Raw genomic sequence first — 19074 nt, 5'->3', positions numbered from 1 at the left:
TTGGGTATGTCGACAAATGTTCTCCTGAACTTCAACAAGGTGTACAGTGGAGAGCATACTGACAGATTGCATCATGGCCTGGTCTGCCAACGCAAATGCCCAGGAATGTAGGAGATTACAAAAAGGGGTGGACACTGCCCGGTCCATCATGCGTACAGAACTCCCCACCATCGAAGAGATCTATGGAAGGCACTGTCTCAAAAAGGCGGCCAGCATCATCAAGGACCCACATCACCCTGGCCACGTTCCTATTTCACTCCTGCTATCGATTAAAAAGTACAGGAATCTGAAAACTCGGCATTGGGGTAAGAAACAGCTTCTTCCCAACAGCTATCAAGCTATAGTACACAACAAACTCCAACTAAACTATCGTGGTTGCACTGGGATTTTTATTTTCTGAACTTTGATTTTTATTTGTCATGTTATCTAGAGTACTGTGCTTACAAACCTCTTATCCTGCTGTAAGTGTAAGTAAGAACTCCTTTCATTGTTAGCTGCAAATTCAGATGGTAAATATAACAATTATTGTCAACACTCTCTACATACAGCCTTGAGGATCCACCACTGCGGATTCCCTAGATGGAAGGCAAAAAGTCTAATCTTCTTCCTCTTTATTAGCGGGGCTCGAACCTATAATAATCCTCAATTGCCAAAAACTGCTCCTCAAACAGAAATGTTTCTCTGACATGCATGGTATATCTGGGTCATTGGAAACTCCAAGCATGACACCTGCAAGCCTTCATGTCAAACTAGCCATATTTACTCCAAGATGACATGCAAGCCTTCATGTACTAGCCATATGGCCATCCAACAAACTATCAACTGCCCCATCTTTGGAATAGTTTGCAATCCCTACGGTGGCCTCATTGCCACCTCAGAATCAACAAAATTGCAATGGTCATCATTGATCCTGAAGTGCTATCTAAGAATACTAACATGGATGGTAAATTGTAGAGGCATCAGCTTGAAATCTGAGGCATCACACTAATTCCAGCCTTCCGACCTGAAAATGAACCATTTATCCCAAATCTCTCCTCTGTTCGCCATTCCTCTCTCCATGCCAATATATTGCCACCAATACCATTAACTATTAGCATCGGCAGTAGATTTCCCTGGCAACTTATTGAATTCCTTTTGGAAGTCCAAATACTGGCCGGAAACAGGCTCTTCAACCCAACTTGTCTCTACCTATTATAGATGTTAAACACTAACCGGATTATGCAATATAATGCTTTCTATCTCACTACTTTCGTCAACAGGGAAGTATATTTAGTTTCCAATCTGCTGGAACGTCACAAGCATCCACAGTTTCTGCAGTCTCTTCTTTTAAACCTCTAGGATGCAAGTCATCATGTCCAAGGGCCTTTGTCCCTTAATATAGTAATGGTTTAATAATTCTCCCTATCTCTCGCCCCTGGAGTTTCGTCTATGGGTTCTTTTGGTGCATTGTTTCAAGAGGACAGATATAACATGTTTGTAACAGGGTCTGCATTTCCCTCTTCTCTTTTATGAATTCCCTAGTGGCAGTATCTTCTTATAATACTTATATTATTATAATAACTTTCACTCTTTTATCCCTCATATAGGCTTATTGACCTCTCAGTTATTCTTCACTGGTTTCCAAAATCTTCGCAAACTTCTGTACACCCATCCTTTTAATCTGATACCATCTTAAATTCTCAGTTAGCCATAGATCCCAAGTATTTTTCCCCCCAATGGAATATATCTATTTATTGCCTTCCATCATACCATTTACTTTATTTTCCACATTCACAACATCTAACTCTGCCTTTGTATCTTTCAAACTGTACATTAAATTACTCACTTTCAAACTGGTTGAGAAAGAGCCTTCTTTTCATCATTTGTCCCCAGGGAGTCCTTTAATTTAACCATGTCTCATTAAGTCATGCTATCCAGTCACTCCTACTTCCCCGTTCTTTTCAACCAGCTTTTATTTTGTTTTACCATTCAAATAGTTTGTCCAATTTCCGTTTGCAAGTGCTGAATCTGCTTCTTTCAACCACTCGAGCAGGGCAGTAAAAACCACAATTCACCCGGTAAAATAAAACATCTTTGGCTTCTCTACCACTGCTCCTTTTGCCTATCTTGTTCATTTGGGTTACCTGACACTTTTGCCACTCAGAAAATGTTTCCTTATTCATTTCATAGCTTTCATTTTCTACCATCTCTGCCCTGTAAATAGTTTCTAGGAATTGATTAACATTATCATTCAATGCTATTTTATGCTGAATATTGCTCAGAAACTGACATTTGAATACAATGTTTGAATATCATTCATTAAATTAGAAAAACAACTGTAGCAGAAGAAACCTTGCATCAGTCTTAAGAAACAATTAAATCAGATGTCAATAAAGCAATTCTGAATCTGTGCATTGTAATAATTTTTGTCCAACCCGTGATGAAAAGATGTACCTATGGTAAAACGGACATTCATTTATTCCCATAAAAATAACATGTTCTAGAAATTATGAAGTTTGTATCAAGATGATTTTTTAAAAATTATTTAATTTTCATTGAGATTTCATAGTGTCACAGAGTATGGAAACAAAGACTTTGGTCTAGCTCGTCCATGCTGACTATAATGTGTATCTAAGCTATTCCTATTTGCCCATATTTGACCAACCCATGTATCTATCCAGATGTTTTACATGTTGTTATTGCACATGCCTCAACTACTTCCCCATGCAGCTTGTTCCACATATGGATGATCACCCTCTTGCATGAGAGAGCTGCCCCCCAGGTCCTATTAATTTTTTCCCCTCTCACCTTAAACCTATGGCCTCTATTTCTTGATCTCACAACATCAGATCTATGCCCCTCATAATTGTATACACCTCTATTAGCTCAACCCTCAGTCTCCTCCACTCCATGGGATAACATTCTAGCATGCCTAACTTCTCCCGATAGCCCAGTCTCTCATTCTAAAATGATAGAAAAATACACTAAGTTTCTTCTATCAGATACCAAGAAAGATTTCTCATAGTTCAGGCAGAAATAAATGATATACATGGTCAAGTAGGGTTTACCTGAAGTTCTTTCTCATGGTGCAGGCAAAAATAAATGATAGGAAGGTCAAGTATGGTTTACCTGAAGCTCTTGTTGGTCAAACATCCTCAGCCACTCCAAGTTCACAACATTTGCCACACCCTGTCTGAATGCAAGGCAGTGTGGTCGAATCTGCTTGTTAAGCCTGTAGTCAGCAACGAGATGGATGTAAGCTATCCTGTTGGCACTGTTCACAGGAATATCCTTTCCACCTAGTTTCAGTTCCACCACCTGCATGCAAAAGGATCACAGTTAGAATTATGGAGAAATATTTTAGCATTCAGTATCCAAGTGCTGTACTACATTTCATTTGCCTTCTAGTTTGGGAATATCTTTTCTCCTTCAGCAAATGTTTATGAAGCTTGTGTTTTAAATGTAAAATTGATATTTCCAATCACGATTCTCTGTAATTGGCTTTTCTGTACCAAAGCCTTGTAAGAACATCTATCGTCATAAAAGTGGCAGAAATGTATTTAGTGTCAAAGAACAAGTTATACAGCGTAACAATACTGTTTTTTTATAGCATGGAAGTTCTAGTTGGATAAAGAAATAGGATAATTTATTATGTGTGCTATTCACCCACTACATTGGTTTCATCTGTTTTAAACTGTCAGACCTGTTACAGGTCTTTAAGTAAACATCCAATATAAGAGTTCCTGCCTCTACCATTTCAAGCTGTGATTCCGGAGCGCTATCACTCATCAAAGATTTATTTTGTCATCTCCTCCTCAGCCTTCTATCATCAATTATTATAAATGCATCATATATGGATTTGTCCTCTATGCATGGAAAACATTTTCTTATTTACTTTGTCTGTGCCATCATGTAATTTTACACACGTCAACTAATCCTTCATTCTGTCACCAGTTCCAAGCAAAATAAACCCAGCTTTTTTCAAACTTTCCTCTTGGCTATACATTTTTATTCCTGGCAACATTCTTGTATATTTAACCTGCACGCTGCAATGAAATTAATCACATCGTACCTGTGAAATAGTGAGTGGACCAATAAGGAGTACTTACAATGTGTTTGATCTAACTGATGCCGTCTACTGTTCTTGCAATAGATCCCTGTAATATTTTGCATGTCATCATATACAAGATAACATTCCCTTTTAAAAATCACGTTTGAGAAATATTTCACGTTGAGCATATGCTCTGCTATGTTCAAGATCCGTAAACATACACGTCAAAGTGCCTTTGTTCCACACACACAACAGCCATCCACTTCTATATTCTCTCATCTTGTTTCACTCCTGGATAGATTATCCCATACTTCTCAGGATTACATTTCACGTGCCACCTCTGCCCAACTGATCCGACCATCTCCTCCATCCTGCACTCAAAGAAAGGTCTTCCTTACGGAACATCTACATGGCCGATTATTGCCTCGTAAAAACATTTTCTTTATGTCCCCTGCCTTTAAGCCTAATATTTTTTTTTAAATGCAAGAGATCAAGTACGATATCTTACCCCACTGGTGACAGCCTTCCTGTCACAGAAAACACATACCAACCAATGGCAAGGTCTGAAGAAACCCTTCGTTTCCTGCCACTGAGCCAATTTCAGATGCAATTTGGCACTCACTTGGATTTCATGGTCACTCACATTCTTGACTAGCCAGCCAGTTTAGCCTCATCAGAATCCATGTCAGGTATATCAAAGGCACTGTCCTCATCTTTATTCTTTTTTTGCTTAAAACAAATTAAATCCAGGACATTCTGAATAGATTTGTACATGAAATTATGTTAGCCAGACACATTTCCTGAACAAATCTATTTGTAATGTCCTTGATAGATTTGCCTCTTTGGCCCCCTAGAATTGATTCAAATTATTTGCCAAAGATGAACCAACTTTCCTGTAAATATTTCCTTTCCCGTCATTAAAATAGTGACACGATGCTGGTAACTCTCCAATTCCCTTGGCATCATTAAAAACCAGGAAGAATAGAAACATTGTACTCGATGCCTCCATAATATGCCACCCTGCTTCTTTTATTTGACTGAGCATTTCATCTGGATTTGGTTACAAATACACTGATCTGCTAAATCTTTTCTGTTTATACAGTAATTCACATTTATTGATTAAGTGTAAAATCAGAATCATCCCCTCTTCTGTGAAGAAACTACAATTTTTTCAATAACTGATCCCTATCTTCGCCTTCACATTTTGGTTACCTTTTCAGACCCTTATTCTTTCCCGAGTTATCCCCTTGTTCACTTTAAAAGCATAATTGGATCTTCTATGATTTAACTTGCCTGTAATTTTTCCTTATACCCATTCTGCTGTGCTAGTTTCTTTTTCACATTCTGTTCCTACATTTTCTATATTTTTCTAGACTTTCTGCAACATTAAGTTCTGTCTGAGAGATGCTTTTCACCCCGCCCGCAGCTTACCATCTATGGTCCTTATTAAAGCAACCTCACAATTTCCCCCTTGAATACAAATACCTCTCATTGCTGCAAGACATATCTTAATTTGGATATATTTTCAAAAGGTTAGTGACAATATGAATAGGATTATACAAATATGGAAATCTGTACTCAATTTACCATGTTGACCACAAATTTCAATATTTATGCATGAAGAGATGTTTATCCATTTGAGGTTGCAAACATATGTGGAAAAAAGGAACCTCACCACAAGCCAAATTAACTTTGAATTACATTAATCAGAATTATTTTCAGTGCCATAAAGATAAAAATTAGCAGGCCATTCAGCCTTCAAATATGTTTTTATAGTTAATTTCCATCTCAAAGCCTGCTCTCTCCATATATTTTACAGAATAATAACAATCAATTATTTAAACAATACATCGGGTGGACAACTGGACCATCATTCTTGATAGAAATTAACCCTTGGCTCAATGGAGCAGTATAATTAAAAATTGAATGCAGATATTTTTAGAGTTGACGGGTTTTCTCGATTTGTTCAAACATAGATCAGTTAGCTCATCCCCAGCCAGGGTACAAAAAAAAGTCCAATCTTGTTACACAAGTATACATTTTCAAGAATGAATGTGATTTACTGGAATAGTTCATGTGAGGCTGCTATTCCTAGAGGAGAAATGGCTCTGGTATGGTGTTTAAACAGAAGAGAAAATAATTTGCAAGGCAACTGAAGGACTGTTATTGAGAAGGCACACTACAATGCGATAGAGAATTGAACCAGAGATTTAACCAAAGAAAAAATATTTTTAATGCCATCACTCGTTTCTAATTAGAATGTAGAAACAAACAATTGCAGATGCTGGTTAATACACATAAGAACACATAGTGCTGGAGTAACTCAGTGGGTTAGGCAGTATCTCAGGGGAACTGGAATAGGTGATGTTCCGGGTTGAGACCCTTCTTCAGTCTGAAGAGATGCCGTCTGACCCGCTGGGTAACTCCAGCTTTTTGTGTCTTTCTTCTGCTGAGTTACTCCGGCACTTTGTGTCCTTTTATAATTGGAATGCACTAGGTGTACTGCCTCCCATGTATCAGGATCAAAGGATGTATACAGAACATTATAAAAAGGGAGATTAAGCAACCAGAGGTCGGAATCCTTTTTGCTACTAATAAAATCAGTGAGAAGTGAAAGGGCTCTGCAAAAGGAATTCAGGGAATTGGGTTGAAGTTGATATGCAGGATCTGTGAGGTTGTATGGAAAATAGCAGAAGAATGTTTGACGAAAGAGCAAGGAGGGAAGACTACAGATTTTCGATCATTGGGATTTGGAGCAGGGGAGACCTACACAAGGACGAGTTCCACATGGACTGGAGGACCAGCAACATCCTTTCAGGGAGAGGGTGGCAGCTAGAATGATAATGCAGCAAGTAGAAAATAAAACAGGCTAGTCCAGTAGAAGTAGTAGGCAGATATTGGAAATGGAGCATTAAAGGGTCAGTTGGATGAGCAGTAGTTAAACTAGAGAAGTGTGGATCAGCACATGGGACTTTGATATTGTTGCAATGATGGAAACATGGTTGAGGCAAAGGCAAGTCTGGCAGCTCAAAATTCATGAATATATGTAATGAGCGGCCAAGGTGGTGGTAGAGGCAGATACAATTGCAACATATAGAGGGGAAAAAAAAAGGTTTAACATACAGGTTTAAAATTCCTGTCACTCTAGAGTATAGCAGTGGCATGATTTACACAGGTTAAAGAATAGCAATCTTTTTATTTCAATTTTTAGCGCAACAGGTAAAGTTTGTTTTAGGAATTATGCTTTCCTTCCAATGATATAAAAAATGTCAATGAAAATTTAGCTTGAACTAATATTTTACTCAATAAATTTCACTTGAACATTCTGAATTACCAATATTAAACATCAAATGTTAAGGCCACCATAATTACAGGTCTACTCAAACACCAAAGCCTTGCCTTCTTATTTTAAAACACTGCGTGTGGATATTAACTGAAAGGTCAATTTCAAATTACTTAAAAGTCAAGTCATAAAGAGAGATAACATGAAAACAGGCCTTTGTCTTGATTTTGTACAGACAACCAACTATGCATTTACATGTCATTAAACATTAATTCCATTTAATATACTCCATCATTGACATACATTTTCCCGCCCACCTACTATTCTAATACTCACCTACCTACTAAGGGAAATTTGCAGTGGCTAACTCACCCACCATAGTTTTTTTTGCATTTGTGGTGATGCAATGGTAGAGTTGCTGCCTTACAGCAAATGCAGCGCTGGAGACCCGGGGTTCGATCCTGACTACGGGTGCTGTCTGTATAAAATTTCTACGTTCACCCCGTGATCTGCTTGGGTTTTCTCCGAGATTGTCGGTTTCCTCCCACACTCCAAAGTACAGATATGCAGGTTAATTGGTTTTGTAAATGTAAAAATTATCCCATTTGTGTGTAGGATAGAGTTAATAAGCGGGGATCGTTGGTCGGTGTGGACCCGGTGGGCCGAAGGGTCTGTTTCCGCACTGTATCTCTAAACTAAACTGAACACCACAGGATCTGAAGGAAACTCTTGCAGTCACAGGAAGAATGGGCAATCTCCACACAGACAGCAACGAAGATCAGGGTTGCAACCAGATCCTTGTGAGAAAGCAGCTCTATTAGCTGCACCATTATGCTGCCCACATATGAACAGATAAACATTTAAAAAAATGTATGGGAACACCAAAAATTGTCTGGGCCCCAATAATATGGTTGGGGCTCAAATTACCTGATAGCGGAAAGGGACAGTAATGAGAAAACACAAATACAGTTGATAGCAGTTAATTGTGTGCCGTTACAGTTGATCATAGATGCAGCCCATTGTTGATATATAGATATATATATATGCATGTGCGTGTGCGCGCAATATATTGCACACATATATATTTCACATTTATTAACGTTCATAAAACCTCTGCCAAAGCGGTGGACAAAGCTCAGCGCCAATGAGACATTTCTCAAACCTACCTGTGCCTCCCCAAGTTCATTGTTTACCACAGTAAAATTGAGACCAAGTTCTTCGACGTCACCTTCATAGCTCTTCAGAAAGAGCAGGTTTTTGTACATTTCAGGATCCAGTGAGGCAAGGTGATGGATGTCAACATCTGCACTGGTGCCCAAGAGTTTTGACAGAAAGAAACTGGCAAAAGGAAGCTCTACCAACATGTTTTCGTATAGGGCCTGCAATAAATAAAGAAACATCCTTTTTGTAATAAATAGTATTACAGCAAATAAACAGGAAAAAGTTTACAATCTTAGACATTCGGACATGTTAAGAGTTCACGACTTAAATAGTTAATTATTTCTATATCTGTACATGCTGTTTGACCTGCTGGGCCTTTTCTCTATTTGGTGCAGGGCACTCACCTTCAGGGGTTGGCAGCAGTGCTACTTTGACCCTTTTGCTGAACTAGTTTCATTGCAGACATTAGATAAACACTTAAACAGGAATATCTGTGTTCCATGACAGGGCTCACGTTAAGAAATCCACCTTGCTACCAGCCATCGTAAAATTGGATGGCCGAGTGGAGGATTTTATTTAAATCAGCAATTAATTTGGGAGTCTTTCCCGTCCCTAAAATTAACTTTGAAGCAGAACGTACAGAGCAAAATCCAGAAAAAAACGGGAGGGATCTTCAAGACAAATCCTTCAAGAGAGAGCTGCCACACTGCTCGCAATCCACTGTTAGCTTCCCATGGGCTGTTAATCTGCATTATTTACACAGTTTTAAGCCTCATTCTCATAACCTGCAGCAAGGTGGAGATTATATTTTATAGTGTTCACATACAGTAATAAGAATGGAGGAAAACGCAAGATTCATAAGCAATCTTGGAAGTTCAAAGAAAAAATAACTTTTATTGGATTTACAGACCAAGCATGTGAGTGTGATCTAAAGAGGAAATTCCAAAAAAAACGGGAGCTCGAAAAGATATCTCTTTGAAAAAGATGTCTTGGCAATGGCACGTTCTGTTCAAATAGATGGTGATGAAATGGTTTCCCCACTACAAGTACCATGGTTGGAAGAAGCCAGGTATCACTATGTTGTGCTCCTGTATCATGTCATGACCAGCTATGTTGGAAGGAGTAACAAAGCCAAGTGCATATCATGGATAGGAGCAGGCACCATGCACAGACATGAATAGCAGACACCAAGAGCAGCCTAATCTACAATTTTAGTCTTTGGAGAAATACAAACCAATTTAGGTATATTCGAAATGTGTAGGAAGGAACTGCAGGTGCTGGTTTAAACCGGATAGACACAAAATGGTGGAGTAACGTGGTGGGACAGGCAGCATCTCTGGAGAGAAGGAATGGATGACGTTTTGGGTCAAAACTGAAGAAGGGTCTCGACTCGAAATGGCACCCATTCCTTCTCTCCAGAGATGCTGCCTGTCCTGCTGAGTTAATCCAGCATTTTGCATATATCTTAGGTGTAGCACTCTTTTGGATATGGATTAAAATACAACTTTAAATTATTTTAGATTGTATCCACATAAAAAATCAAGTGTACAAGTTACATTATTGCAATTTCTAATGTGAATTGTAAATGCAAACAAGCTTATTTGAATATGCAAACTTTAACCAACTACATAATAATCTACTTAAATCCACAATAATAATATTAGGATAAATAAAATGAAATATATTTCCATGGTCTACACTTTACAAGGATATTTATTGCCCAAATCTGTGCCAAAATAATTAAAATAAGTAATTATCCAGGAAACCATTTTAATATAAGTAAGTGCTGTGCAATTAATGTAAATGGTGGCACCATCTGGAAAAGACATGTGAACAATATCATAGCATCAAAAGCAGCCAGGCAGAATGAGAACTTAAGGCACTAAGAATCAATAAATAAACGAAATGCCCGTTTTCCCTTGATTATCAATTGGAACTATATGTGGATTTGTGCATAAACACTGACCTTCATTTAAAATTCTTATACATTTGTTCAATGAATATGTTTGCTCTTCGAGGAGGAAAGAGCCTTGTTCCACCATTCTGCCAATCAAACCCCACTCAACTGTATCAACCATCACTTCAGGCTTTGTCTCACAACCACCACTTTTCCAAGTTCACTGGCAATGCAAGCATTTATTGTCCACCATTATGTGTATTTATAAGCCGCTTCAGAGGGCATTTAAGAATCAACCACACTGGTCTGGGGTCACATATTGGCCAGACTGTGAAGGATAGGGGGATTTGCAATACTAAAAGACACTCGCAAAAAAGATGTCAATCCAGCTGATTGCCATTATTAAATGCCTTACTTTTTCTTTAAATTCCACAGCTGTCATAGTGGGATTTTCATCTCTAATCTCTGGAACATTACTTTAAAGGTCTAGATTATTGGTCTGGTGAAATAACCACTGCCCATCACCATATGCTTGAGTAGAAAAGCGTTATAAAAAAATGTCAATAATTCTCAAAACACGATGAATTACGAGTAAATTAAAATGTTTTTTCTCCAATTGGTTGACCTTCATAGTTTGACCACATGATCAGTCTACTATTAAAAACATCATACATAATTTCAAGTCTAAACTTTCTGGCTGGATGTGAAAATAGAATTAGATGTCACTTAGCATAATTTTCTTTTTATGAATAATGTACCCTCTAATTTACCATGATCATATTCATGGATTTGCTAATATAATTTAATATTGTTAAAATTAATTTAATACCAGTCATAGAGTCATAATTATACAGCGTGGAGACAGGCCCTTCGGCCTAACTTGCCCACACTGTCCAACATGTCCCAGCTACGCGTCCCAACTGGCTGCATTTGGCCCATATTCCTTCATACCAGTCCTATCCACGTAACTGTCTGTTTCGTAAGCGTTGCAATAGTCGCAGCCTCAACTACCCCCTCTGGCAGCTCGTTCCATACACCCCACCACGCTTTGTGTGAAAAAGTTACCCCTCGGGTTCCTATTAAATCTTCTCCCCTTCACCTTAAACCTATGTCCTCTGGTTCTTGATTCCCCTATATTGGGCAAGAGACTCCATGCATCTACCCAATCTATTTCTCTCGTGATTTTATACATCTCCATACGATCTTGAGCTTCAATGTGTATCACAAATAGGAAAAGTTATCTATTGTGTCCTTCCTTATGACTGCTGTGGCTTTAACCAACATTGACGAAACACAGCAGTACACACTTGCATCCAATGTGAATTTTCTCAAGTAATTCAGCTTAGTTTCAGCTATCAGCTATTCAGTTATCAATGGAAACTGCGAGCTCCAAATCCATCTGTAGTACATGCTGTAATCTCAAGGTTAATCTTATTGAATGGATTGCTCAAATCCACTTTTTCTCTTCCGTATAGATTAATGATGCCATGGAACCACAACATCACTGTAGAGAATAATGAGATCTGTACAAACTGCTGTCACCATAGGACCCAGAAGCAGTAGCAGTGTTTCAAGATGACCTGGTAAGAAAAAGCTGTTTCCTGGATACAAGCCAAGTATTTTTATTTTTTTTTATTGCAGGAATTTTGGTTGGAAAGTATATAAAAACAAATTAAATTATTTTTGAACTCTTGCAGCTTGAACAAAACCAGCAAGACTGTATTAATTTATCTACTTTCCCCTGTTTGTGTATTCCAGTATCTTGCCAGGAGGCTCTGCAGGAATTAGTTGTCAACCAAATGAACCATCACCCAAGAGGCAGGTTTTTAATTACCATACAATGCCAAATACCTGTCCAGATTTCTTTCTTGCAGAATTGTGGCCTATTCTGCAAGAAAGTTCCAAATCATTGTCGAATTGTTGATATTTTCATTCATAATTTATTCCATAAACAAAATGCCTTGAGATGGTTATGACTGATATGTCTCTTTTGTTACTTGAAATTCATAAACACCTTTTTTAAAAAAAAAGGAATTTATTTCAAAGAATCTCCATCACATATGTATGTGAGCAAGAGGTAATGTCCATTGTTTGTTTCTGCTTATTGGTCCCCCTCCCCCCCCTGTGAATACATCATTCATGCTTTTGGGTGGCCCAACATCCTGTTAGGAAGCAAGCAGGTATTTAAGGTAAGTGAAACACTAGGAACCTTGTCATTGCATCTTGAATGCATTTCTTGCGTTTAGCGTTCTCTGTCCAGACTTTCTTCCATTGATCATCATTGCTGAAACTGAGGAAAGTGGAGAGGATTCCTTGAAACTGTGCAGCAAGTTAGGGGTTCACTGAGGTTGGAATGGGTGGTTAGGGCCGCGTTGCCAATGCATCACACAGCAAATGCATCAGTAACTTCACTGAAGAAAGATGATATTTGATAACAATGATAGCTGTTGAGAACTCTTTGTTGGGTCTCGATGCAGAGATACAAGAATTCAGAAGTCTGAAGCAGTTCCAACCCGAAACATCATCTACTCCTTTTCTCTAGAGATGCTGCCTAACCCACTGATTTACTCAAGCATTTTGCGTCTATCTTTAGTGTAAACCAGCAACTGCAATTCCTTCCTATAGGAATTACTATTTACATACTGCATTGCAGTAAAAAAAAGGAAAAGTAATTTTCATGATCAACATTCAAGCATCATCCAAAAAGCATAAAAGCACTAAATTTAAGAAATGGGATTAGTATTCAATAATAAATAAGATAAATTACTATTCTGCGAGATGATAAAATGAATTCCAAAATTATATGATATTTATAAACCACACGTCTTGAATAAAAGGTCTTCCTTGATATATTACTTGCACCCATTTGTTTCCATATTCAACCTATCATAGTTTGGACATTTGATTTTCATTATGAGTTCTTACATCAATACATGTAAATGCTTTTAACCTTGATAGCTGCAAAATTTAATATTTTTTAGGAAACAAATCAATAATACAAACTGCAATTGAGTGCCTATCCATTTTGAGAAACATGTCACATCATTGAATAATCCCTTATTTGTAGATTGTGTTTATACTCACTTTATGACAGATTTTTTCAAAGTTGTGTTAATGGAAGCTCCCTTAATGGTATAGCAAGTTAAGCATCACCTATTGAAGTTTGACACCAGGGCGGCCCATGTTTCAGCTTCTCTGCTGAGTTTTGTAATCCTTGTCATGATTTAGGATGCTTGTTGGATTAAGTGCATAATCAAAGGTGAAATTTCATTGCAGTGTGGAGTGCTGCCCTGCAAGAGATGTTTATCTTTTGGCAATATGTAAAATTCAACCCAAGTTTCCTTCAAGGTTTCCCTGAAGCAACTAGCCTTTCGAGATTAATTTTGCTTGCAAGAGCATATTTTAGATTTTTAGGATGGATTTCAAAGTAAATATGAAATCCCTATTGATCTGAATGCTGTATTACAGTATAAAACACGGTGATGAATCTTCAGCAGACTGGTTTTAGGTTGAATGTTATGTTTGTTGAGGTACAGTGCAAAGCTTTGTTTTGCATGCTATCCAAACAGATCAGATATACCATACACAGATACAATAAAGTACAATATAATACCAAGTTAACAATCTGTTTATACTATTCAGCATTTAAAACAATGCAGTAATTGTACAAAGAGAGACAGATCAAGGAAAAATGCTAATACAAGGACATATAGAAAATCAGCATCCTTGGATCAGATTATTCCCTGTATAGACAGGAGAAAGAATGAAAGAAACACACCTGAAATCATACCTTTGATGTATTCCATTAGACTAAAACCAAAATGAGAAATTTATAAGCTGCGAGCAGTCTGCTTAGCATGAAAATCCCATGAAAGCAGAAGTTAGATATAGGTCTTCAGAGCTTGGGTCAATCTTCTAACTATATCAATATCCAGATCTGTTTAAAATGCTTTTGGTGCCCGGTCCTATACTGATGCATTGCTGATCCCGTTCATACCCATCAGCTGCGGCTGATTTCAAGCTTATTGGTGACACATTAGCACGGGTTCGATCCTGAATTCTGGTGCTTGTCTGTGCAGAGTTTGAACGTTCTCCCCGTGACACGCATGGGTTTTCTCCGGGTCCTCTGGTTTCATCCCACACTTCAAAGACGTACAAGTTTGTAGTTTAATTGGCTTGGTATAATCGTAAATGGTCCCTAGTCTGTGTAGGATAGTGTTAATGTAAAGGGTCGTTAGCCTAAGTGGGCCAACGGTCCTGTTTCCATACTGTATCTTGAAGCTAAATTACAATTCCACAGCTGCCGAAGATAGAAACAAAATGCTGGAGGAACTCTGAGTTACTTTGGTGCAAATCAGCAGCTGCAGTTCCTTTTACACATTCCACTTCTGTCAATGGCCCACTGCACCTCATCGATACACCAGTTGGAGTCGCTGAATCGTCCACAATCTGCTTCACCTGGTATGTAATTATAACTTTGGGCATGATAGAGACTGGCTTAATTGTGGAAATTAGGCTATTACCTTCTCAAGGATAGGGCCTCCTCCTTATGTTATGAGCTGGCTTCCTGCACGTTGCCAATTATCCATAATTAGAACACCTAGGAATGAATTTCCACCTGACCAATACACAGATTGGTCAGTTACTACCAACACTGTGTCTAATCATTCCCGTCAATTGTGCACATAGTGCCTCTCAACGTTAAATTGCCTTCCCCGTATTTCTCTGCTGCTTGGAAACTTGGAAAATAGTTTCAAAAAGAAAACCTGAAACTCGCATTTTTAGATGCCGTCCAGTAACATTTCTTAATACCTTGTCAGGTAGATTTTTAAATACTGATGACTCTTCAGTTGTTGAACTCCACAAGAGGACATGTACAAATAAAGAATAGTTTATGTTCAATTTTGCATTCATCGCTTTATAGACTTTAGAGATACAGCGTGGAAAAAGGCCCTTCGCCCCATGCCGACCAGTGATCACCCATACATTAACACTATCCTACACACTAGGGACAATTTAGTTTTACCAAAGCCAATTTACCTACTTAGAAACATAGAAAATAGGTGCAGGAGTAGGCCATTCGGCCCTTCAAGCCTGCACCGCCATTCAATATGATCATGGCTGATCATCCAACTCAGTATCCTGTACCTGCCTTCTCTCCATACCCCCTGATCCCTTTAGCCACAAGGGCCACATCTAACTCCCTCTTAAATATAGCCAATGAACTGGCCACAACTACCTTCTGTGGCAGAGAATTCCAGAGATTCACCACTCTCTATGTGAAAAATGTTTTTCTCATCTCGGTCCTAAAGGATTTCCCCTTTATCCTTAAACTGTGACCCCTTGTCCTGGACTTCCCCAACATCGGGAACAATCTTCCTGCATCTAGCCTGTCCAACCCCTTAAGAATTTTGTAAGTTTCTATAAGATCCCCCCTCAATCTTCTAAATTCTAGCGAGTACAAGCCAAGTCTATCCAGTCTTTTTTTCATATGAAAGTCCCGACATCCCAGGAATCAATCTGGTGAACCTTCTCTGCACTCCCTCTATGGCAAGAATGTCTTTCCTCAGATTTGGAGACCAAAACTGTACACAATACTCCAGGTGTGGTCTCACCACTACCCTGTACAACTGCAGTAGAACCTCCCTGCTCCTATTATCAAATCCTTTTGCTATGAATGCTAACATACCATTCGCTTTCTTCACTGCCCGCTGCACCTGCATGCCAACTTTCAATGACTGGTGTACCATGACACCCAGGTCTCGTTGCATCTCCCCTTTTCCTAATCTGCCACCATTTTTGATGTACTGTACATCTTTGGAATGCGGGAGGAAACCAGAGCACCCGGTAAAAACCCATGCAGTCACAGGGAGAAAGCAAAACTCCATATGGATAGTGCCCGTAATCAGGATCGAAACTGGATCTCTGGTGCTGTAAGGGAGCAACTCTACTGCTCGCCACTGTGGTCTTGTTTTCTCAATGTCCCAGGAGTTTTCAGTTCTTCTGCAATATACATTCACAATGTTTCGTCTTTCGTCTTTCGGACTAGAAGGGTCGAGATGGCCTGTTTCCGTGCTGTACTTGTTAAATTGTTTTGTCCAATTCTCCTATCAACCTTCGATAGCTTTTCTCTTTTACACGAGTTACTTGAAATTCTTTTGAAGTAACTTGTTTTCAGTCAGGCTGTGGACTCTGCCGCGACTGATGCAAGACTTCTCACTTTATTGACGATCACAGACTGTTGCTTCCAAATGAGAGGCTTGTGGATTTGTCACTGTTGGTGGAGCAGGCAGATAGCTTGGCATATGCTGCGCCCCATTCATTGTCTACTTCTGCATGAATCCAATTCATGGACTACAAGTTCTCAATGTCATCCTAAATGCTCTTCATCCACTTTGGGAATCCCTGGTTTACAATCTCACAGAGATTTGGGGGGGGGGGGGGGGGGGGTGGTGAGGGAAATGGGAGGGGACGAGAGGGACTGGCTGGTCACTTTTTCCAAAGATTTGAGAACATCTTTGAATAATTTCCTCTACTTGGTAATCTCTTGCTGTGACAGACAATCAATTTCACAAATTTGGTGCTGGGTAACCAAATGTCCAAATGGAACCAGCTGAGTGTTGGGCCCTCAGTGATGAAGAGGTTTCGAAAGGACATGGATAGATTCACTTTGAGCATTTGGAGACAGTATTAGTGCTTTGATGTGCTACAATAGGTATCCCGAGTCTCAAAAACAGAGTGGGGCAAGGATCAATGCTGCCCAGTAGACCATAGATGCTGTAGCAGGTTGGAAGTCTTGATCTTTCTTTACCCTTTCCCTCAGACAGTCAGTCGCTGTACTGGCACACTGAAAGTGTTGATTAATTTTATTAGAGTTTGCCTTCACTGAGGTGCAACTCCTGAGCAATGGGAGATGGTCCACATTTTCAAGGGTCTCATCGGGATCCTTTGCTGGAGGGCCGTGTTGTACAGCAAGGTCAGATTGCAGAATGCCTTTGTGTTGCAGAAGTTCAGCTCCCATCCTGTCACCTAATTCAGGTAACAAGTCAATGATGACTTGGGGCTCAGCCTCAGAAAACAAGATGACAGTTATCTGTGCACCACCAAGGCTTCGCGACCATGGTTCTTGAGTGGGGATGACATAAGATGCTTGACATAAAAAGTAAAGCTCTGAATCTACACTTCCACCAGTAAGCAGTCACAAAATTAGCGGGGTTCTGTGGGCAAGGCTCACAGTACAGCCAACATAGAGCCTCAAGAAAGAGAACAGGCAATAGAGAATACGGATGGCTAAGAAAAAGAAATAACTTTATCAAAGTAAAAAAAATACATAATTTAATTAATACAATTTGCATGCCAAAAGTTGATACCAAAAGTCTGTGATTAAAGTACAAACTATATCACCCATGAAAAACACAGTAAGCACCATACTGTGGACTTCACGGAAAGACAAGTTGGTTGAAGAAGTAGCAGTTTAATACTGGGATACCTACATGTTGGTAAATAACTGACTAACAGTACTCAAGGGTTCCTTTTCTGTCAATAGATCGTTTTCTGTAGCTTCTGCTGTAATCGCCAACTTTCTGACCTTTCATAGAAACATAGAAATTAGGTGCAGGAGTAGGCCATTAGGCCCTTCGAGCCTGCACCGCCATTCAATATGATCATGGCTGATCATCCAACTCGGTATCCTGTACCTGCCTTCTCTCCATACCCCCTGACCCCTTTAGCCACAAGGGCCACATCCAACTTCCTCTTCAATATAGCCAATGAACTGGCCTCAACTACCTTCTGTGGCAGAGAATTCCAGAGATTCACCACTCTCTGTGTGAAAAATGTTTTTCTCATCTCGGTCCTAAAGGAGTTCCCCATTATCCTTAAACTGTGACCCCTTGTCCTGGACTTCCCCAACATCGGGAACAATCTTCCTGCATCTAGCCTGTCCAACCCCTTGAGAATTTTGTAAGTTTCTATAAGATCCCCCCTCAATCTCCTAAATTCTAGCGAGTACAAGCGATTCTTTCCCTTTGCAACTGCCTAGTTTACTGGTATAATCTTCTATAACACCCATTCCCCTTCTCCTGCAGATTAGTGGGAAGATGCTACACTTCTTTTATCCCCCACACTCGCACAATCTAGGAATGCAATCCTTTTTCAGACTTTACTTGCACCTTTTTCAGTTTTGTGCTCTGTATTTGACGTTCACAATGTGATCTCCACCACACTGGAGAAAGTAAATGCAGATTGGCGGTTGGCTTTGCAGTCCAGTAGGTGATACTGATAATTCACCTGCCCGTTCCTTTAATTCACCATCCCATTTCCAGCTCCGTCTTTGGCCCGTTACACCTTTCTAATGATGCCCAATGCATTCTCAAGAAAGAGCATCTGAATTTCTGGGAACGCAGCAACCCTTAAGACTCAACATGGTCAAATTAATTCTCAAATTCAACTGGTTTAGATTACTAGTTTATAATAGAAATAGCTTATTCTGATGCAAAGTTATCAACCTGTAAAGGTAACTCTGTCTTGCTTCTTCCACGAATGCCCGACAGCTGGGCTTTTCGAATGTTTATTTTCGATTTTTACTTTTATTCATTCCCCTATATTGAATTTGTACCTATCATTTCCAGCAGGCTTTTAACCGTCTCATTTCAATCCTCATTCATATCTGAATGATTATGGGATCCTGATCTGAAACATCAC

The 19074-nt window shown here is 39.2% G+C and overlaps 1 protein-coding gene across 2 annotated transcripts in view; it reads right to left on the bottom strand.

Moving 5' to 3' along the window:
• The window catches only part of ube3c (ubiquitin protein ligase E3C), a 139715-nt gene that overhangs the window by 21577 nt on the left and 99064 nt on the right, over positions 1 to 19074 (bottom strand). For both annotated transcript variants that reach the window (XM_055664478.1, XM_055664488.1), the window contains exons 20-21: positions 8480 to 8692; positions 3109 to 3297 (exon numbers count right to left, since the gene is read on the bottom strand). In XM_055664478.1, coding sequence (XP_055520453.1) covers positions 3109 to 3297; positions 8480 to 8692 — 402 coding nt within the window. The remainder of the gene's footprint in view (positions 1 to 3108; positions 3298 to 8479; positions 8693 to 19074) is intronic.

Source organism: Leucoraja erinacea, chromosome 2 (assembly GCF_028641065.1).
Source record: "Leucoraja erinacea ecotype New England chromosome 2, Leri_hhj_1, whole genome shotgun sequence".
NCBI lineage: Eukaryota > Metazoa > Chordata > Chondrichthyes > Rajiformes > Rajidae > Leucoraja > Leucoraja erinaceus.
Note: the sequence above shows the minus strand (reverse complement) of the source record. Positions and strands in the feature narration are given on the sequence as shown.